This window comes from Cardiocondyla obscurior, linkage group LG02, assembly GCF_019399895.1.
Source record: "Cardiocondyla obscurior isolate alpha-2009 linkage group LG02, Cobs3.1, whole genome shotgun sequence".
Lineage (NCBI taxonomy): Eukaryota > Metazoa > Arthropoda > Insecta > Hymenoptera > Formicidae > Cardiocondyla > Cardiocondyla obscurior.
Genome location: NC_091865.1, coordinates 12,647,581 through 12,667,175, shown reverse-complemented (window position 1 = coordinate 12,667,175; position 19,595 = coordinate 12,647,581). Strand labels below are relative to the sequence as shown.

General features: G+C 41.9%; 3 protein-coding genes and 1 non-coding gene across 6 annotated transcripts in view; 2 read left to right on the top strand and 2 right to left on the bottom strand.

Moving 5' to 3' along the window:
• The window catches only part of Wge (winged eye), a 46,499-nt gene extending 36,815 nt beyond the window's left edge, over window positions 1–9,684 (bottom strand). Inside the window, exon 1 of the mRNA XM_070674309.1 lies at window positions 8,821–9,684. The gene's annotated coding sequence lies outside the window, so the exon portion shown is untranslated. The remainder of the gene's footprint in view (window positions 1–8,820) is intronic.
• A 2,065-nt stretch (window positions 9,685–11,749) lies between these two features.
• On the bottom strand, window positions 11,750–11,822 carry Trnaf-gaa (transfer RNA phenylalanine (anticodon GAA)). Its single transcript has one exon. It is a non-coding gene; the product is annotated as a tRNA-Phe (tRNA).
• An 18-nt stretch (window positions 11,823–11,840) lies between these two features.
• Sturkopf (lipid droplet associated hydrolase sturkopf) lies at window positions 11,841–13,640 on the top strand. The gene is made up of 3 exons (XM_070672518.1): window positions 11,841–12,500; window positions 12,585–12,776; window positions 12,889–13,640. Exons 1-3 carry the CDS (start codon window positions 12,198–12,200, stop codon window positions 13,321–13,323), a joined length of 930 nt encoding a protein of 309 aa, XP_070528619.1. The 5' UTR covers window positions 11,841–12,197; the 3' UTR covers window positions 13,324–13,640.
• A 439-nt stretch (window positions 13,641–14,079) lies between these two features.
• On the top strand, window positions 14,080–19,316 carry LOC139113396 (protein shisa-5). 3 transcript variants are annotated; one of them, XM_070674534.1, is made up of 5 exons: window positions 14,080–14,272; window positions 16,602–16,758; window positions 16,978–17,105; window positions 18,525–18,650; window positions 18,914–19,316. In XM_070674534.1, the coding sequence occupies exons 1-5, from the start codon at window positions 14,215–14,217 to the stop codon at window positions 18,991–18,993; spliced, it is 549 nt and encodes a 182-aa protein (XP_070530635.1). In that variant the 5' UTR covers window positions 14,080–14,214; the 3' UTR covers window positions 18,994–19,316. The 3 variants fall into 3 exon arrangements, with proteins under 3 accessions (XP_070530635.1, XP_070530637.1, XP_070530636.1); XM_070674536.1 differs by having other exon boundaries at window positions 14,081–14,272; window positions 18,540–18,650; XM_070674535.1 differs by having other exon boundaries at window positions 14,082–14,272; window positions 18,537–18,650.
• The last annotated feature ends 279 nt before the right edge of the window (window positions 19,317–19,595 follow it).

The window sequence follows — 19,595 nt, the reverse complement described above, 5'->3', positions numbered from 1 at the left end:
GTCGCTGAAATTGCGACGGCGATTTGCGTCTCTTGCCTTTCTCGCGAAATAAAGTTCCACGATCTTTAATCGGACGGCAAATTAGCTAATCGTGAACTAAGAGTCTGTTCTGTTCAAATTTTTTTTTTTCTTTTTTTAGTGGCAAGAGAGCGAAGAGCGAGTGGGTTAACAAAAGTTAACGCTAAGCAGATAAACCCCGACATTTCGAAAATAAAAGTAGACGTAACCGACAGCAAGATTTCCTTCCGCGGTTTTCGTTCAGAAGACAGAGATCCATTAGGAAATTTGTACCAAGTTCTGTTCTACTCGCATAGGTCGGTCTCTTTCTCTTTTCTTTTCCCCCTCGCTTTTTTCCCCGAAGCCTTAATAATCATTATAAAGGTTACAGTTCGCGAAGGTCAGAAGGAGAAAAAGTTTGTCAGTCAGGAAAACTGTCGGAGAACTTTCGAGCTTCGTGCAACAACTCCGCCTCGTTCTCCTTCTCTTTCTCTCTCTCTGTCTTTATTTCTTTCTCCCACTATCTTCCGCGGTTGTTACCGTCCTTTTCTCTCCGCGTCGCGAGTTCTCGAGGGCCACGTACGCGGCGAAACTTCCGAAAAAAGCGAAAAGACCGACGCTCGAAGGCGCTATCAACGTCGTCGCTTGGAAATACGATAATTGGCTGATATTTTCGGTTTTACGAGGACGAGCGGGGCAGCTGCCGGCGAAGCGTGGCGGTTAATCGCCGTTCGGAAGCAACGAGAGGCGAAAATCGAGGAGGCGAGAACGCGTACCGATCTACGAGCGCTCCAACTGACATTTCGACCGAATCCGAGGGAAAGGGGACAGACGAGGAACAATATTACAGGGTAGGATCAAAGGAGTGACGGCAAACGATGAGGCCGAGGTAGAATAGTGTCCCTTAAATGATTGACGGTCGGCCCGGGCCGAGAGAGCGGCCGAAGGACGAGTCGACCGAATGCTTTCCAAATGTTTCTCGTCTAGTTGCCTCTCGTACTTGCCGCTCGACCCCCGGAGAGTGCCCGGATCATTAGGCGTTCCATTTTCGTCGGAGAAAACTCGGCGCTCGCTCGTTGGGATCCATTCGCACCCCCCGCTGCGGCGGATATGAAATAATTGTCGGTTTGCGCGCCTAGCTTCGGCCCTAGCGAACATCGCGAAACTCGTTCCTCGACGCACTTGATGCTACTAGAGCGCCCTAATTAAAGAAACTTTTATTGTGGTCAATATTAATTTTTTTTCAATATAACAGCTGCACGGTAAACTTTCAATAATTACCCAGAGTTTTATAAAAAAAAAAGATCTTTATTTCTTTTTAAAATTCGCTCGCCGCTTAAATTCGAAACGTAGAAAAGAGGATAGAACATGTGTATGTAGTTTTGTGTAGCGCGCGCTTGAAAGCTTTCCCCGGCCTCTCGGTTGAGATTACAATCCCGGACGTCGCCGGAGGACCCAGCTTCCGAAGGTGACGGCCGTTCGCGTAGGTTATTGCAAATACGTCGGGAGTATTGCAGAAAATAATAAAATAAAACAGCAGGCCAGGAGGCGAGCGGTGGTCGCTCGGTGTCAAGCCGACCCGGGCAAACAGGAAGTGAGAACTTACGTCACGGTCGCCGACACAACTCGGTTGGCTGCGTGTCGAGCCGGCGACTCTAAAATCAAGATCGAGACGGCGCAGCGGCTTCCATAAATTTTGTGAATCGCCCGTGATCAGGCGCGAAAAGCGAGAGAAGATCGTTCGGTAAATCGATACGACGAATTCTACGGCGCGCCGCCCGATTACAAGTTCGAAAGGGGCGCAAAAACATCCGAGAGCTCTTCAAAAGTGATAACTACCGACTCGTGATGTATTGGCCGTCCATCGCGCGCCGACAAATTACGCCGCGATAGCGATAATCGCGATTGTTACTCCCGACGATGTTATAATCTGTATTTTCTCAATGCCGGCGACGTGCGCGATTAAAATTGACGCGCGATTCCCGGCGACGTCGCGCGAAACGCCGAGTGACAATGAGGCTGAATTAATTAGCACACTGTGAGAAAAGCCGGCGTGAGTTCAAGTGAGTTTAAAAGAATTCTCCGCAATTCCATATTAATATGAAATGTCGCGTCTTTTTCACACGAGCGATTGATCCGAAATGCTTGATTAACTTCGCAGGCTCGTTAGAAACTGGGAGATAAAACGAGAACGTACAGCGCGACAAAAGCGAAAGATTACGTTACGCAAGTGTAAGGTTGTTTACTTAATTCTGAGACAAAATAACGACAACGGTAATGGTTTTTCACCTTTAAGGAATCACCGTCTTAACGCGTAATATAATATACATATACTAAATATAATTAACACGTACAAATTGCAATATTTCGCCGCGACACGCGAGCAAAAAAAAGTCGCGCCTGCCGCCTACGGACCGCAGAGGAACGTGGATTATTTCGCGAACCTGTTTCGCGAGGCTGATAGGACGAAATTTCGCAATACGGCGCTAAGACGGCAAGACGACCGGTTCAAGGCACAAAGGAGAGAAGGCCTCGCCTCGTGTCCTCCCTCTCCCTCTCTTTCTCTCTCTATCTCTCTATCTATCTATCTTTATCTTTCTTTTTCTCGTGGCTCGCTATCTTCTCCCTCGCGGCGCTCCCCAGCGGTCACATCATTCAAAAGGGACGAGAGGAGTACATGAAACGCACTCGCGACGCGCTGGTCCTACACGCAACGTGATGCGCGTAGGTAAGAGCGTAGCGTGGTCCCGCTTCTTCCTCCTCCGCCTCCGCGCGGCCCCTCGCCTCTTCACGTCGTCTCCTCGCCTCCGCTCCTAGCTCGCGTGTGAGTTTAAACACGTGCGCGGCCGCCCGTTCACTCGCCCGCTCGCTCGCGCTCTCCTCGAAGGTAGGCGTTCACTCGCGCGCTCGCGCGAGCTCTTACTCTTCGTAATTCGGACCGCCGCGCCGACCCGAACGCGCGCTATTGTTCGACGGGTAGCGGAGCTGGAAAAACGTGAAATTAAAATTCATACTTCGGACGCGCCGTTTTTTCAAGCGGTCCGCACTTCGAAGCGGACTCTCGCGTGTTTTTGAGAAATGTTGAAATAAGAGCGTTTCTAAAACAGTCTAAAACTTTTGTTTAATCGCTTATTTTTATTCATTTACTTTAATGTTATCTGCGAAAAAAAAAAAAAAATACTATTCGATATAATTGTCAGAATTACCCGTGTAGGAAGTTTAGGTGCTCGACGAATACGAAATTGTTACGTTACCGAGGAAAAAAAAAAAAAAAAAAAAAAGAAGGAAAAAAAAAAAAGACCAAGTTACATTTAGACATATGTTCGAGCGGAGAGAAATTGGCGGCCACCGCAGCAAAATTAACCCCAACGGTTTACAATAACAATAATTATAATAATTACAATACTTTCTAAGTAAAACTCGCTGGAGGACCGAGTTATTTTCCCCTTTGTTTTGCATACGAGAGCGTGCGCCGGAATCTCCCTCCCCTTTTCCCCCCTCGCGTTCCGCGGCTCGTTAGGCATTCGTCATTAATCGACGACGGGGACGATAGCGACTCCTGTTCTCGTATTCCGCGAAAGTGCACTTCCCGATCGCATTAAGAACCGGGCAGGCAAATGTACGTGATTCGCGAGGTGACTACGCGAGCCGCTCGCTCGTTTTCTCGTTCCGTGCCGCGCGAGAGCCGCCGAACGTTCTCCTCCGGCGAAGTAGGCGGAACATCGCTTGCACGCACCTCGTCGGCGGTCCTCCCCGGTAACGAACGCTCGAAATGATAGTCGTCGAAGCCAAATAAACGCCACTTTACCCCGACACGGAACGGGCAGCGAGAGCGATTGATATAGCCAAGGATGTCGAGCCCGCGAAAAATTGCGCGCCAAGCTGAATCTTTAACCAGTTTAACCCTATACCTTTAATCTAGCGGTGCGTGCAAAACTTGGAATGCAAAAGAACAAGCTAGTCGTACCAAAAGCAGTAAATTGATTATTAATTTTTAAATTGATATTAGTACATTATTTTAATTGTTATTACTTTTTTTTTTTTTTTTAATAGCGTACAAATTATTTTTAATTTTTTGTTTAATTATTTCATTTTTGCACATATATTGGACCTGCAAATAAGATTGATCTGAGGTTTTTGTGTATTCTGCGAATAGAGAAGTCGCTTTATCGAGGACGAAAATAGTCCTGAAAAATACACCTGCGCCTGTTGAGGGATCAAAACGGTGTATTCTCGACGCATCGTCGAATTCAATTTATAGCACACACCGCGAGATTCTTAATAGCCCGTGACGTACAAAAAAAAAAAAAAATAAAAAAATCACGGAGAACGCTCGATCGAAATTATTCATTTGAGCGCAACTGCCGGTTTCGGTAATTCTTTTAAACGACGCCGCAAATTCCATTTGAGTTAAAATATTGTATCATGTTCGCGACCGGGAGATAAACTAAATAAAACCTCCCGATGCATATAGCGAGCAGGCACGAAGCGAGCGGAAAGAGATGACTGCACGCGCGCGGCAAACCCTTTGCAGTAAAGGATAAGCGAACGCGCTCGTGATCGTACAATACCGCGCCGAAAAGGAAGTTTTTTTACGCTTTCGACAGCGCGCTGTTAGCGCTAACGTATCATCCTATCTTTGTACATTTACTTATGAAAGAATTTAATCAAATTGAAATCGATCCCAGGGGAGTTAACTGTATTTTTTTGGATTTTTTTTTTCTTGTTTTCTAAGTCAACATTACCAGCCGTTCGCAACTCGTAACTGCGGTCATGAAAGTCTCGAGTCGATTTTCCAAAGATGCTGCTTTCGTAATGGCAAGATACCCCGCCCGAGAATGCGGTCTCAGGCTCCTCGTTTTCCTCCGGGAAATTTGTTATGCGCGAGAGCTGCAGTTTTCGGAGAACCTTGGGGCGACACGCGGACAATTTATTTCCCGCGGCTATTTTGCCAAAAGTGCCCAGGTCCGGGAACTCCGCCGAGAACTTACCGCCGCGTAATGTCTTATAGCGACAAACCGGTTTCCCGGCGTTTTCTCCGCTTCCCCGTGCAGCCCCCGGGGTCTGCGTTATAGAAAAAAAATCGGGCGATTTAAAGCGACCTTTGTAGGTAAACGGGCTCACTTTGCGCGCTCATGTATTGACGATTAATCAGAGTTCATTAAAATATAAATATGACACCCCCGATAAATATGATATTCCGAGCGGCGCTATAAATTAACGGAAGCCTGGGATAAATTTCAGTCGCTTATTTACGTTTAGTTGAACCCCACGACCTCGATTTTTCAAGAAAAATCAGGCGAAAAGTGTCGCCCGCATCGGCTATCTGCTGAATAGATAACGTCTAATCACAGCCTTATCGATAAGCGCGTGATAAACGCATAACAATGCATCAACAGAACGCGAGCCCTTCTTTGCGTCACGTAAGAAGGGACACTTATTGGAACCGACTCTCTTTTTACTTCCACGGCTCTCCCTACGAGTTCGTAGATTTTTTTGTTTTCCAATCCCCGTCACCTCACTTTTATCACGCTCGAAGAATTTTATTGTTTTTATTGTTCGCGGCCGATATGCATTCGCGTATGAGTCAAGTCGTTACGAAAACGCGCCTGGCGATGGTAAACGCAATAGACGAGACGTTGAAACGGTAATTAAAATTGTCGGGGAACGACAGAGATATTCGGAATTCAGATCCCGAGCGCACCTTCGCGCGGCCGAATTGTCGTGGCTTCCTGCGTAACTGTCGATGTTAATGATTGCGTAAGTGCACGTTATTAAGTGTAAAACTACGTAAATCCCCCTTTTTTCCCCCGGTGCTTTATTAATATTTATCTCTGAGATATCTCCGAGGTTTGCCGCTTGACGCAAACGGATACTGGACGCTGAACTGACCACAGTTCAGGAATTTATCGGCGGCTCGGCATTAAAATCGTATTAAACGTAATCAAGCAAGTATGGCGGCCGACGATGATGACACGTTGGCGTAAAAGTTGCTCAGCGATGCTATCTGCGATTAATGAATTACTGACGCAACGAGATCGCGCCGGAAACGATCGAGCTGAGCGCGATATCGCCGGTTCGAAACGAAACGCTCGATCTCGTCGATAAATTGTGCCTCGCGTTCAAGTGTAAAAAAAAAGAGTCGCTGTCGAAATACCCTTGACACTGAGAAAAAAAAGAAAGACACACTTATCTCGCGCCGTAATATTACGAATATATCAAATAAGTTGTATTCGTCAACGATGATTCTTATTACAGAGCGATAATTAATTACCCACGTAAAAATACATAATGTGGGTGTTGATTAAAAAAAAAAGAAAAAGAAAAGAAACGCGGTACGTAATCGGAAATTAAAACGGGTACTCTTCGTGCGATACTCTTTTTATTTCTACGAAGATTGCAGCGCGATGTTCTTAAAATTCGCGCCTCATCGAGAGACGAGCGTTTTTTTAAAGAGAGTCATCGGTTCCGCCGACGGGGTCCGCGTGTATTTTTGAGAAACGCGTCACGCAAACCACGTTAAACGTCGCAGAGAAGTAGAAATCTTTCCGTCGACGATCGTTTTTTTTTTTTTTTCGCGCAAGTATAAAAAGAAATTCCCGCGCGACAATTCCTTAACGCGTACGTCGACAACGGGCGATTATATCTGTATAACATCGCTATACGGGAAGTGGGAACGCTGGCTATCGATTAGATCCCTAAAAAGGGCCGGCGCGAGCCCTAGAATTAGAAGTGCAGGCCCGCTGATCTCTTAGACGAAGGTGGTCCTCCCGCGAAATTGCCAGATGGAACGAAGACAACTTTTATTTTAATTTTTTTTTTTTCCTTTTGAAGGAGAGTAGAGTTTCGTCGGGAAAAATCGGTTCCCCGTCAGATCTGCGTGGCCTGATAAAGAGGGAGGTCGCCGCAAATAAATTCACGTTGCAACGGAAACGCGACGATGGTGAAAAACGTTACCGCGACGTCCTCTTCGTTCGGTCTCGTTCCGTTCGCTCCCTCACGCACACAACAACGTGTCGCTACCGTTTTTGCCCGCCCTTCGCACCCGCAGCCTTCGTCTTGCGTCTTCCGTGGCGGAACTCTTTACGACGCCCGGCGTCTTCTCACCTGCGCGACCCGCGAGTCCGTCGTGACGTCACCGCTTTGTTTGGTTTCGGCTCTTGTCGCACCGTCGTCACACGTTCTTGAATTTTAGGAGACGCAACGCGCGAGAAGCTACAACGAGAAGATCGCGATTCGTCCCTCGCGATGCGCCCGTCTGATCTCGCCCTGATTTTCGGTAATTAAATGGTATATAAATAAATCGATTAATGAAATTTATTAAACGTCACGTTAACGACAGGTCGATAGAACGCTTGATTTAATTCCCGAAAAGTCAAGAAGCCAAACGTAAGTCTAACCGAGGTGAGAGTTTCTCAATTGGATTACGTGCGAGAGGAAAAAAAAGAAAAAAAAGTTATACCGAGAGCCTAATCGATTGATAACGCAGCTGCATTGTCCACTGGTCAGTGTCGTGCAATAACATTCCGCGTGCTCTCCTTCGCCCGGGCGTGATATCGCTATCGGTACCACGTCGCCGATCTCATTCAAACACCGACTTGTTTTCCAACTTACGTAATCCGCGGCCAGAGTCTCGGGATTATTTTCTCGGACGCGCGCGCGTTGTTAAATTTCCCGACTATTCGGCGGTCGACCCGCGGAATCGCGCCACCGCGTCTTTTCTTCGCTCGTCCTCGAGGGACTTCTGAAAGAACGAATCCATCTCCCTCGCCTTTCGGCCTTGCCTTTCCTATCGCGAAGCGGCACCTCCGTCACTCCGTGATATTAAAAATTTCCCCGAGAAGAGCCCTTCGATTGTTCATCGTCGTCGAAATATTTTTCAGGCCCGATATTCTCGGGGCAAACCCTTGAAGCGAGTCGTCTCTCTCTCGGCCGGAACACTCGGCCCATTGTAAAATCGAGCGATGAGTGGCCGGGAGACTTGGCTGGCTCGCTTCCTTTGCGACATCGCTAGGCCGGGTCTAAATAAATTGTTTCGCGCAGCTGTTGGACGGGGCTCGTTTCGCCGATCCTCGCAGGCCAGCAAAGCTCTGACGGACTCCCCGACACCACCGAGTGGCCGTAAAATTACGTTTGTCACGAGCGGAGCCCGTGCGGCTAAAAACTGCGTTGAAGTAAGCGCGATTTTGAAACGACGTTACTTGGAAAGAATCGAAACGCCGATCGGCAAATAAACGGCCGAATTTCCGGAGCAGCGCCTCGCCACTTTCGAGTTAGAGGAGGCATAATGAGCGCGGCAATATCTACTAAGTGCGAAGCAACGGCCGTTATCGATCGCCGTCGACGACGGAGAAAGTACATTTACGGCTGTCTTGGTGCGTGAGCCGCGTAATCTTTTTAAATCTTCCCGTGCACGACGGCGGAGGGGAGGAGGGGGAGTAAGCCCGAAAATGAAGATAATCGCGAGACGCGTAATTGCGCGTATCAGATCCTAGCCGCGGATTTTCCCGCGCGCGAAACATTTTCCCAGGCACTTTTTTTTTTCTCCGAAAGTCCGCGATAATAGCGCGAGAAGTACGTCGCGTATCGCTCGGAAAAAGTGTCTAGAAGAGAACTGACGAAAGCTGCGCAGTTGTCGCGTTCAGTACGTGCCATTGTTCCGCGACGACGACTAACTATGCCAATTCACGCTACGTTCCGCGGCCCGTGATCCGTACAAACGACTCGCGTACGTGCGTTCTTCGGAAGAATCTTCCTTCTAAAGCTAGGACGGAGCGCCCGTCACGTAGGCACGATCGAGGCACGCGTCCCGTCGGAACTTACCTGCGATTAGGCAGAACTCCACTGTGACGACTAGTCGAGCGCGTCCGGCAGGCAGGTTTCTGTCATCCTGCGACGAGCGGCGGAGTCCTCTTTCTCGATATCCAATTCACAGGCACATCGCGGATGCGTCGCGGCCCGACGTTCCTGTTCTAGCGTCGGTAGAAACTTGGTTAACCTCTCGGGCGTCACTTCGCGGCACTTAACGAGCGCGAGAGGGACAGTTTTGTACCTCCGTTTGGTTCTCAGTTACGACAGACTGAGCGCCGTCTTCCCCCTGGGGAGGCACGGAGGATATATCTCGCAAGCTACATTTCGCATCGGAGCACTCGACCGAATGTTCGCCTTTTCGCGTTGACCGATCTACATGGATTCGCCCGGGCGACCTCGCATCTCGTCACCGAGGGACGACGACGGGATTTCACTTGCACATGGATCGCCGATACGCCGCGAACGGCATCGGTGGAGCGTCTGTTAGTCGGTTGCCGTCGCTGCTTCGGGCATATCTCTCTTTAATACAGGCACCGCGCCGGCCGGGCGTAGCTTAAAGCTGCACTTTGCCGAGCGAGTCTTTCGAGAAGAACGCTCCGCGGGGAACTACGCTGCCGGTAATATCACTCTGCCGTGACGATTTTCACTCAGCTCCGAAATTATCGAAACGATCAATCGGTTAATTTCTGGACAGCTCGGCCTCAAAGCGTCCAGCTCGATTCCGAGCGATCCCTGGCACTACCAATTGGGGTGTCTGGCGAGCACCTCGGGTAAACGGGACGAAATCACTTCGGAATGTTCGGCCGGAGGTGCCGAATCGCACTTCCGGTAATCAAAATTTACACGCGACACAAAGCGGCGTAACGTCTGCACCGCTGAACGAACGAATTGTGACTGCGGACTGCGAGCTTGGACGACCGTGGCTCCACCGCAGGCTTGTCCAGGATGGGGTAAATGTAAATTGTCACGCCCACGAAGCTCCGCCGACAGCAGACGGCTACGCCTTTACCCCCGAAGGTCGACGCTGCCTCCTCTCTCCGCGTTTCTCGACTGTTACCTCCGATTGCGACCTACGGATGACGATCGGATTGAAATTTCATTGGCGCGATTAATTATACGAAAATTTCTCGAGAATAATAATGAGAGGGGAAAACAGTCGGCAAATCTCGTGATAATTGCAATGTTTTTGAAAAAAAAAAACTAACTTCCGCGATCGGTTGGAAAATAATTGCGCTCTTTTCAAACGGATTACTTCACAATTTACAGATAATTCATATTATTATTAATTATCTTTTTGTATTGATATGTACTATTTGATTTATGATATTCTTTCATTAAATTTCTTACATATACAGTTGGTGGAGCACATTTACTTGAAACAGGGTTTGTCAGCCTGAAATATTTTATATTTTATTTCGAGAATATTATTGCTATTTATGACGTAATAGTAAAATCCACATTTCGCTCATATATTCTTCAGTTCAAATGCTGAATATATTCTTCTTAAGCTAATATTCTTTAAGAGCTGAACAAAGTCTGTAAATATTTCCTCCTTGCGTTTTTATATCGCTTATCGTAATACGAAAATCTTGCGCGTACAGGCAAGACTGGGTCAGTTCGTCGAATCACAAACCACAAATGCATTATTAACAAGAACGAAATGACGATGGTCATTTTACAAGTTTGCATCCGGAACGGGCTAATCTAATTCAATCTAACCTTATCCTGCATTCTAATTCTACGATTTATTTTATCCGTCACCTTTTATTTCCGGCGGGATAACGTTTTTGGCAACAGTCGGGCCTACCTTGTCCCCCGTTGTCGTAGCGAGGCCCCGAAGGCTTCGGGGTTACCGTGCGTAAAGAACGATGCGGAAGAACGATCATCCGATTACGCGGATGTCGCGTGCGCGTCAGCATGGCGCCTTCCCGCGAAAAAGGCAGAGCGTTTCTCAGCGACACCTACTTGTTTCCCCTACCGTTTTGCAAGACGCGCCCAGATTGCGAGGCCAACCCGTGCGCTTTTTGCATGCACGTTTACGTGCACACGAACGTACCGCACGACCCGCCCCGCGAGCGCGCGATCAAACGCCATGACGCGTGCGCCTCCACTCGCGGGACTGTATGACGCGCGTTCGAATTACCGCCGCCATACTTTTCCAATGGAAAGCACGGCTTCGAGATGCGGTCGCGGCGGCTGGCTGCGCGTCTATTCTCTCGTTCTATTCCTTGCCGTTTTCCATGCGAATAGACGTCACGTGAAAGATCGGCGATACCGATCACAACGTTCAGGGTGGGAAGCGATCGGTTACGTTTTTGCTACAGTATACACATTCGTCAAACACATTTGACTGTGAACATCTGTAGACGTCCTTTTAATGTCATAATTTTTAGATTTAAAATCTATTTACTTCCACGTGTATTAAAAAAAAAATTAAATAAAATTGAGATTTATAGTTGTCAAAACGTTCCATTTTTCAGAACTTTGAATACATTCTTATATGTGTTTCTTATAAAAAATTTTGGAAATCTTCCAAATATTTTAATTTTAGATGTTTTGCTCTTTCTTAACCTATAAGCACGACTGTTTAAGTTTGATTTTTAATGTATTTGATCGTAATCATGATTCAGCCAACGATAAGATTAAATATTGAACTCTTAATTTTGTGAAGCACTTTTAAAGACGTTTCTGTCGATAGAGTTCTCTGCTGCTGAACTCGAAAAATTCCTAAAAAAATTATTAGAAACATAGAAATATATTTAGAATTAATACAAAAATAATTATTACAACATGTACTTATCTCATGTTCATTCGTGCAGCAATAGAAATATGATAATTCAACTTGTTGTTTTAATTGCCAAAAAAATAAAATAATAAAATTATATTATTGGTTTTATATTTCAATTTTAATAATTAATATTTAAAATAAAAAAATTATTTTTGCCGAAACCCGGGATTGAACCGGGGACATTTAGATCTTCAGTCTAACGCTCTCCCAACTGAGCTATTTCGGCTGACACGAGTAACAGTCCCGTTCCACTTTAGTTACGGTATCGCATACTACCACGTAATCATTTACCGTTGAAACAATCGCGATCGTGGTTTCACTCGACAAAATGTTTTCGGACACAAATATGCTGCGCGTTCACTAACCAACGCAGCTTGAAAATCCAAGAAATCTACGCCAGTAAGTGAACGCACACTTTACCTTGGCAAGGAAAACATTTTTTTGGACAAGTTTACTTTTGTCCGGTCTATTTTGGTTTATTTTTTACTGTGGACACGTCGACACGCGTGAAAGGCCAAGGTCTCCCGATTCGAATAAATATCGAGGCACAAGTTTCCGCATACCTCAAAATTTTCCATCATCGCAAGATTCAAGATCGAAAATGCACCGGGGTACGATCAATTGCAACCAGGTGCAGACTGAGGTGATATCCGAAGGCCGCTGGATAGAGGAAGACCCGGTGCCACATTCAAACAAGCGAGTGGTTTTAGTAATTCCCGGTAACCCAGGTCTCCCACGATTTTACGAAGGCTTTATCAAAGCTCTGAGGTCGAAATCAAACACAGATGTGTGGGCCATTGGACATGCCGGGCACACTCAACCACCTGAGAATCTTGCCATCGCTATGCCTGGTGATGAGAAGTGGGCAGAGTACTACAGCTTGACAGCTCAGGTTCAACATAAGGTACTCAAATGTCTTTATACATATTCTGTTAAATGTCTGATAATAACATGATAATATAATGCCACTGTAACTTTATGCTGGCAGGCTGAATTCATCAAAAGATACATTCCAGAAGATGTACATCTGCATCTTATTGGACATTCCATAGGTGCCTGGATGGTACTTAAATTACTCAAAGACAAGGACATTGAAAGAAGGATACGCAGGTGCTACTTACTGTTTCCCACCATAGAGTATATGGCAGAGACTCGAAATGGATTGCTCTTTACCACTGTTGTATGTTTCTATATATGTTCATTCTTACATTTATCTACCACGTCTATGAAATACTATAGACACTGTAATTATTACTTTTTTTTCTAATTATAATGTTAACATTTTTTTTCAGATATCACGTGCAGCTCCAGTTTTGATATTCCTGTCCTGGATCTTTACTACAATGTTCCCAACGAGCGTGCAAACGTTTATGATACGCGTTTTCGGCTTGTTTTACGGCATTCCAGCCAAATCTGTGAAGGCAGTTCAAGAAATGCTGAACGCACGTGTTTTACGTAGAGTTATCAATCTTGCCAAGGAGGAGATGATCTCTGTCAGAGAAGCTGATCACGAGATTATATCGCAGCACGCCAATAAGCTTTGGTTGTATTATGGTGCCACTGACGGCTGGGTTCCAGTAAAATACTACAAAAACATAATGTCAAAGCATCCCGATTTGAATGCTCAACTATGTCAACGTGGCTTTCAGCATTCGTTTGTGCTGAAGGACGATGTGGAGATGGGAAACATCATTGCTGATCTCCTCAATGAAGACTCTGAACGTTAATGTTTTATACGTCGAGATATTAATGCATTTACACTATATCTCGTATTTAAATATGTTTTAAATGTACTTTTAATATATGTTTACTTCTGTTTATGTTATATATTTTTTATATAATTTTTTTTGCATTTTATGTATATTAGGGTAATTATAACTTATAGATGTATTTAATTGCATGGTTTTTTTTTTATCGTTATGACTTTTACAGAAATCTAATCACTTTATATGTATATGAACAAAGGCAAGAGATACAAACAAAAATTGATGTAATTAATTTTTATATATTAATATTAAAACTGTTAGATATATTAATACTAAAATGTTACACAAGTTTTGTTATCATTGATTGAAAATGTTATTTGATGTATCAATAAATTTTTTTATTTATTCGCCGGGTCGACTGTATTTTAATTCTTAGCGCCGTTCATGATACCAACAATGTAACGACAAACTTACATCTAGGACATTTTAAACAGCAAAACTATCTCCCTAGAATTAAATAGAAATAATTTATAGAATGCTTATAATATAACCAACATTCGTACTCATTTAATATACAATTGTCTTCGACATTTAATCTGTGGTACACTTTGACATTTAAAAAAATATTCGGAAACAACAGCGAGTGTTTCGAAAATTTGCGAAACGACGAATATGCTAAGCCAATTGAATGTCGTTTGCAGGTAACGTGATTTCCAGACTCACCAATCGCTTCTCGCGTTCCACTACTCCCATCTCGCGATTCTCGCGTCAGATAGAGCGATTCGGGCTGCGGCTACTGCGGGCAGTGAGTAATCGGCAGGTAGTTGTTCAAGATTCGTTGTCAGATTGTGATGCTGTTCGACTGAGCCGCCGAGCGACGTTTGCAGATTCATTCAACAGTACGGCATCAAAATGTCACGTCTTGTGGTAGCGTTGCTGCTGATTTATCTACACGCAGAGTCTATTTACGGTAAGGGAACGAAGTCGCAATAATCGAGTGCGATTTCGTCGACGGGGTAGTGTGTGTCTATGTATGTACGCGTATGTGTTACACACGGGGAATCATTACGCCTCGAGCCACGAGACGCTTATCAGGTCATGGGGCTATATGGGCCAGTGATTAATGGCACCCCGTATAATAGAAGCGTTGCCCTTAATTGCGTAACGTTGCATTTTTTGTGATACACTTTGATCGATAAATACGCGTCTCTTGTGTCTGGCTCTTTTGCGCGATGTTTGTGTTTTAATCCTCGAGATTAACTTGAGGATTGTCTTTTTTTTTTGTCTCGTCACGACGGAACAACAGCTTTCAAATTAAACCGAACGTTCTTTTAAATAGCATTTTTATGTATTAATTAATTATTTTTTATTGTAAACGTTTAATCAAAGGCTTATGTTATATTTGTGTCACCTTATACCCGGCGTGTAATACACGGTTGTACTGCGAAAAATCAGCGACCCCATTGCGGAATAAAAATAGACTTCTCGTACCCTAATGGTTAATAAAAAGGAAAAAAAATTGCTAATATATTGCGAAAATCAGGTTACAGAGTAATAAATAATTTGACGATGTGGCGACTTATGACTAGACCGCGTTCGTGTTTTGTTTCTCAAAGGCCCGATTGTTTCAGCTTTTTTGGTAAATTTGCCAGGAAGTTGGAATAAACGGCTCGAAGTCGCGACAAGCATTTCCTTGCTGCACGTTTATGGCACCCCTTAAACGAAATCGATGAATTGAATTCTCGGTCAATGGTTTATTAGTTCGGCACGTTGAAGTAGGTTTGATCGGGATTTCAGGGCAAATAGAGCGCGATTAAATCCATATAAAATTTTATATTATTTCTTTGATTAAATTTTGTCTTATTACATTTTCTTTTTTAATAATTCTTTAATTTATTTCTCGCATTCTTTGAAGCGGCCTTTATGTTTCGAAATGTTAAGCGTATAGTATTATTTTAATCTCATTATTCTTGAGATATGACAATCGCTCTGTTCGTTGGGCAAGTTCCAGGGAAATGAATGATGATTAATGTATGGGAGAGAAGAGCATATCCTGTAGGTTCGAGTTTCTACTGATAAGGCATTGATATGATCCGTCGCTACATTTCTATTTATCATTTTTAGTTTATCTTTTTTTTTTTTTTTTTTTGTTTTAACTATTCCGGCCGTTTTTCCAATTAATTTACGTAATAGATTATTTACGGTAGCGATTGCAACTTCACTTTTATCTGTGTACTTTATCAGTTGTAGTAACATTGATCGATATCGTCATCAGCTCAATCGATCTTTTGTTTCATATATTTTGTACGCGTATGTGCTGTGGGCTTACAGTACAATGATTGATTACGTCTAGTCAAACGAAAGTTCTAATAATGATACCACGAACTTAATTTCTCATGTGTCTTTTAGTAAAATTTATAAGAAACGACAATAACTGATTGTGAATCAAATATAATTTTATTTTGTCTTTGTACTTTATATATTTTTGTTAATTTTCTTTTTATATATTTTTTCTTTTGCATTATTCCATTTGTTAGATAAAGCTATATTTACTTGCAATAGAAAAATCGTTGAGTTCTACAGGAAAAATGCACAGCTAAGCGGGATAACTTTTTAATTCGCTAGCAAGCGAAGAGCAGAAAGCTCTTCGCATTTCGAAGAATAAAATGCGACGTCGGGAATACGTATGCAATTTCTCGCGTACACCGAAGAGCAGATATAGCGTTTTCTGCGGTGATAGCGGCTAGTGTACGTAACTCTAGGCGGCAGTGGCAAGGGATAAGAGAACGGGGGGAAAATCAGTCATCGGTAATCCGGCCGGCGCGGTATATAATACATGCGGCACATGTGAAAGTCGACGCACACGACGCTAAAGTAGCGTTCTCTTGGTGCCGTCGCCGCAGCAATCGCCATATCTGCTTTTCAGTGTACATAGTTTACACGTGATAGTATAAACTGGATCGTCCGTGCATTCCTGATCTGTTACACGTTGAGCTCGAGAGCTGCAGAAGAGCTTCGAATATAATTCCTGTAGTTGATATTATTTTATTTTTATGTTAACCATTAATTAGCAGCGAAACGCAAATAAATCGCAATTATTTATTATTTTTGATGAAATGAGATTGAAATAAAATTACGTTGAAATCTGAAATTATTTAGGAAATAGTACTATTGCTAAATAACTAGCAATTATGAATTAGCGGTCTTAATCCTTTTCTTTAATATTTTTTTTCTCTTTTTTTAAAACATTTTTTATTGTACAACAAAACGTAATATTTTGAAGCTCATTTAATTTTTAGGAATGGAATGTTCTTTCGGAGAGAAGAATTTCATGGACAAGCTGATAGGCTCCAAGTGTCCGGGACCATTTGACTCGTCCGAGAAGTCCTTTTGTTGCTACGATGCGGAAATGGATAGATCCTACTGCTGTTCCAGCGACGAATTTGCAAAGACTTGGTAATGCAATGTTATAGTTACTTGTAAATGATAACGCCCTCAAATCAAATAATATTTAATACGTAAATTTTAAAGAACGCACAATTTTATATGTAACTGATGTTAATTGATATAAAAAGTGTAGAGTGACATGGTAAAAAAGAAAATTATTTGACAAAGCTATTTATAAGAGAAAATATATAGTATATGTGTATATTTACGTACGCTATTACTTTACAGGATGAATATCATCATTCCTGTGCTAGCCGTATCGGCTCTAGTTGTGGGACTAATAATTTGCTGCGTCTGCTGCCTGTGCTGCAACTGTTGTCCCTGGTATCGCCGTCGTCAAGGCGCAGTCTATGGAAGTATGTATTTTCTTTTAGATTTTACGTCTATATTGCACTATATAATTTTCTTGACATTAAATTCATCATAACACTTTTGCATTTTAATATTCCTATTGTATATGACAATTATAAGAACAATTCGTATCAGAGACAGCAGCGATCTTTGTAAAGACATTCTTTTAAAACGTCCAAAGTCACGCACGCTTTTGCACGATGAGAACACCGTCACAGATATTGAATCATTTAATAAAATTATATGTATATATATGCATCGATTCTGAATTGGCTAGTAACAGAGTCGTCATTCTTTCTAGGGCCAGTCACAGCATAATACCATTCCGATACACCATTCCTCCTATGAAGAGTAATTGTATGTTAGTGTTTGAAATTTTTTTACTACTATTCATATTCTGCTTCCTGTACGTATCCAAAGATTGAGTTAATTTTTGTAAGGAAACGTTTATATTTAAATATTTATATGCTTTAAATATATATATACACATATATACGAAAATTGATTTTCTCAATGTAAGAATATCTGCACCGATGTTATTTAAATATTATGTTGCCGATAGTCTTTTTATAGAAGGTCTAAATTTTTGTTCTTGCCGCTGTATTCTTATATGGAGAAATCAGTTTTAGATGTAAGATAACTCGCACAGTGGAAACTAAAAGTCTGAGGTGCACATGTGGCAATTCACAGAATGCTACGTTACCCAGTATTTTACATGAATCTCATTGTGATAATTTTAGTAGTCGTTTTGCTAATAGCATTAAGCGTTATATCTACATACGAGATGTTCCATTTTATATATAATACAAATGCTGTGTGTAGTTTTTAGTTTATAAATTACTTATTTATTATCGAAAGCAGTGTTCATTCATAAAAAAAATTATCACTATATGATTAATATGATAATATTTCACTAATATATATAAATATTGATATACGTATAAATTTAGATGGAACATTTTATATGTAAATTGTCTTCTTTTTTATACTTTTACATTCTTTTTATAACACATTTCAAACTATTGTGTTCAAATAAACATTCCTTCCACTTGTGCATATATTTATTCCTAATATTAAACTTGTCAGTATAATTTGCCTACATATAAAGTTGCAAATCAAATATTATATTTAACATACATAACGTGTAACATTATAACATGTTCAAAAAATATATTTTTTTGCCATAAAACGTTCATTATTTTATATGTAACCTGATTTTTTCATGTTCGTTAATTGTTAAGATATTTAATAAGAACGTCTCTAAGAACAATTAAATGTTGCATGTTTAAAATATTTAGAAAATTCTATTAAATTATATTTTGTTTGTTAATCTGATTTTATAGACCTTTTATATTAATTTGCTCGCTGTCTCTGAGACTATTTTAAGATACACTTTCAGAATTCTCTTCTATCTATTTGACAAGCGTTTGTTACAGAAGTTCAGACACCAATTGTGCAAGTAATTCAACCTCCACCAAGCCTTCCACCGAGCTACTCCGGCCAGCCACCAGTTCAAAATGATTACCTTCCATATCCAATAGATTCAACAGGTAATTAATCAACATTTCTGAGATTCAGATTCAGTCGTTAAACGTGTGTAACGTGTACAAAATTATTAAAAAAATATATTTTTAAATAATTTTTACGATCTTTCTCTAGTATTATTTCATATTATTATTATTAAATATTATTTGGTAATTGAATATTATTTAGTATTGAATTTGGTATTGAATATTATTTAGTAAAGTACAAATAAGAAAAGTACTATAATTTTTTTGTTCTTTGTCTGTATGTTTTTTCTTATTTTTTTTAGGGATACCACAACCTCCACCATATAACGAGGCGTATGCTAAACAGTCTCCGTACAATCCTGCTTATCCACCACCGCAATGATCTTATAGTTACTGGAATTAATAATTCTGAAATATTTACGAGATTCTTTTTTGCTGTTCGAGCGATCTTCTCTATTGGAATTTCGTCTTGAGTTAACACAAAAAGTCAATACAGTAAAAATCGTGTTCATACATTATCACAACAGCGATTGTAATATATGTTTGTAGATATATGCGTGAATGATTTATCATTCAGCATAGACGTTTTTTTACGAATTTTCACTGTTTACAGGCGTTATGTACTTTTTTAATTTTTTACTAAACCGACTTTCTTAGAGAAGTATAGTCGATACATTATACTTTTGCCAGAAAGTTATTCTCACATTTGCCAGGAAGTTATTCTCTTACGAGTTCATAAATCCGTTGTTTTTACTGAAAATGTTGGAACAAATTGAAACAAGTTGGAACTTCGCGAAATACTTCCGACGACATTTGAACTTGTAATGAAGAAAAGAAAAGTTTGTTGATGAGATATTTAACTTTACATAAATTTGACGTCGTTTGATTTCTATCATTATTTCGATTGATCTATAGCACAAAGTGCCAAGCAGCACTTGGCGACAAATTTTATTATTTTTTAGTAGTAAGATATCTCGTCTGAAG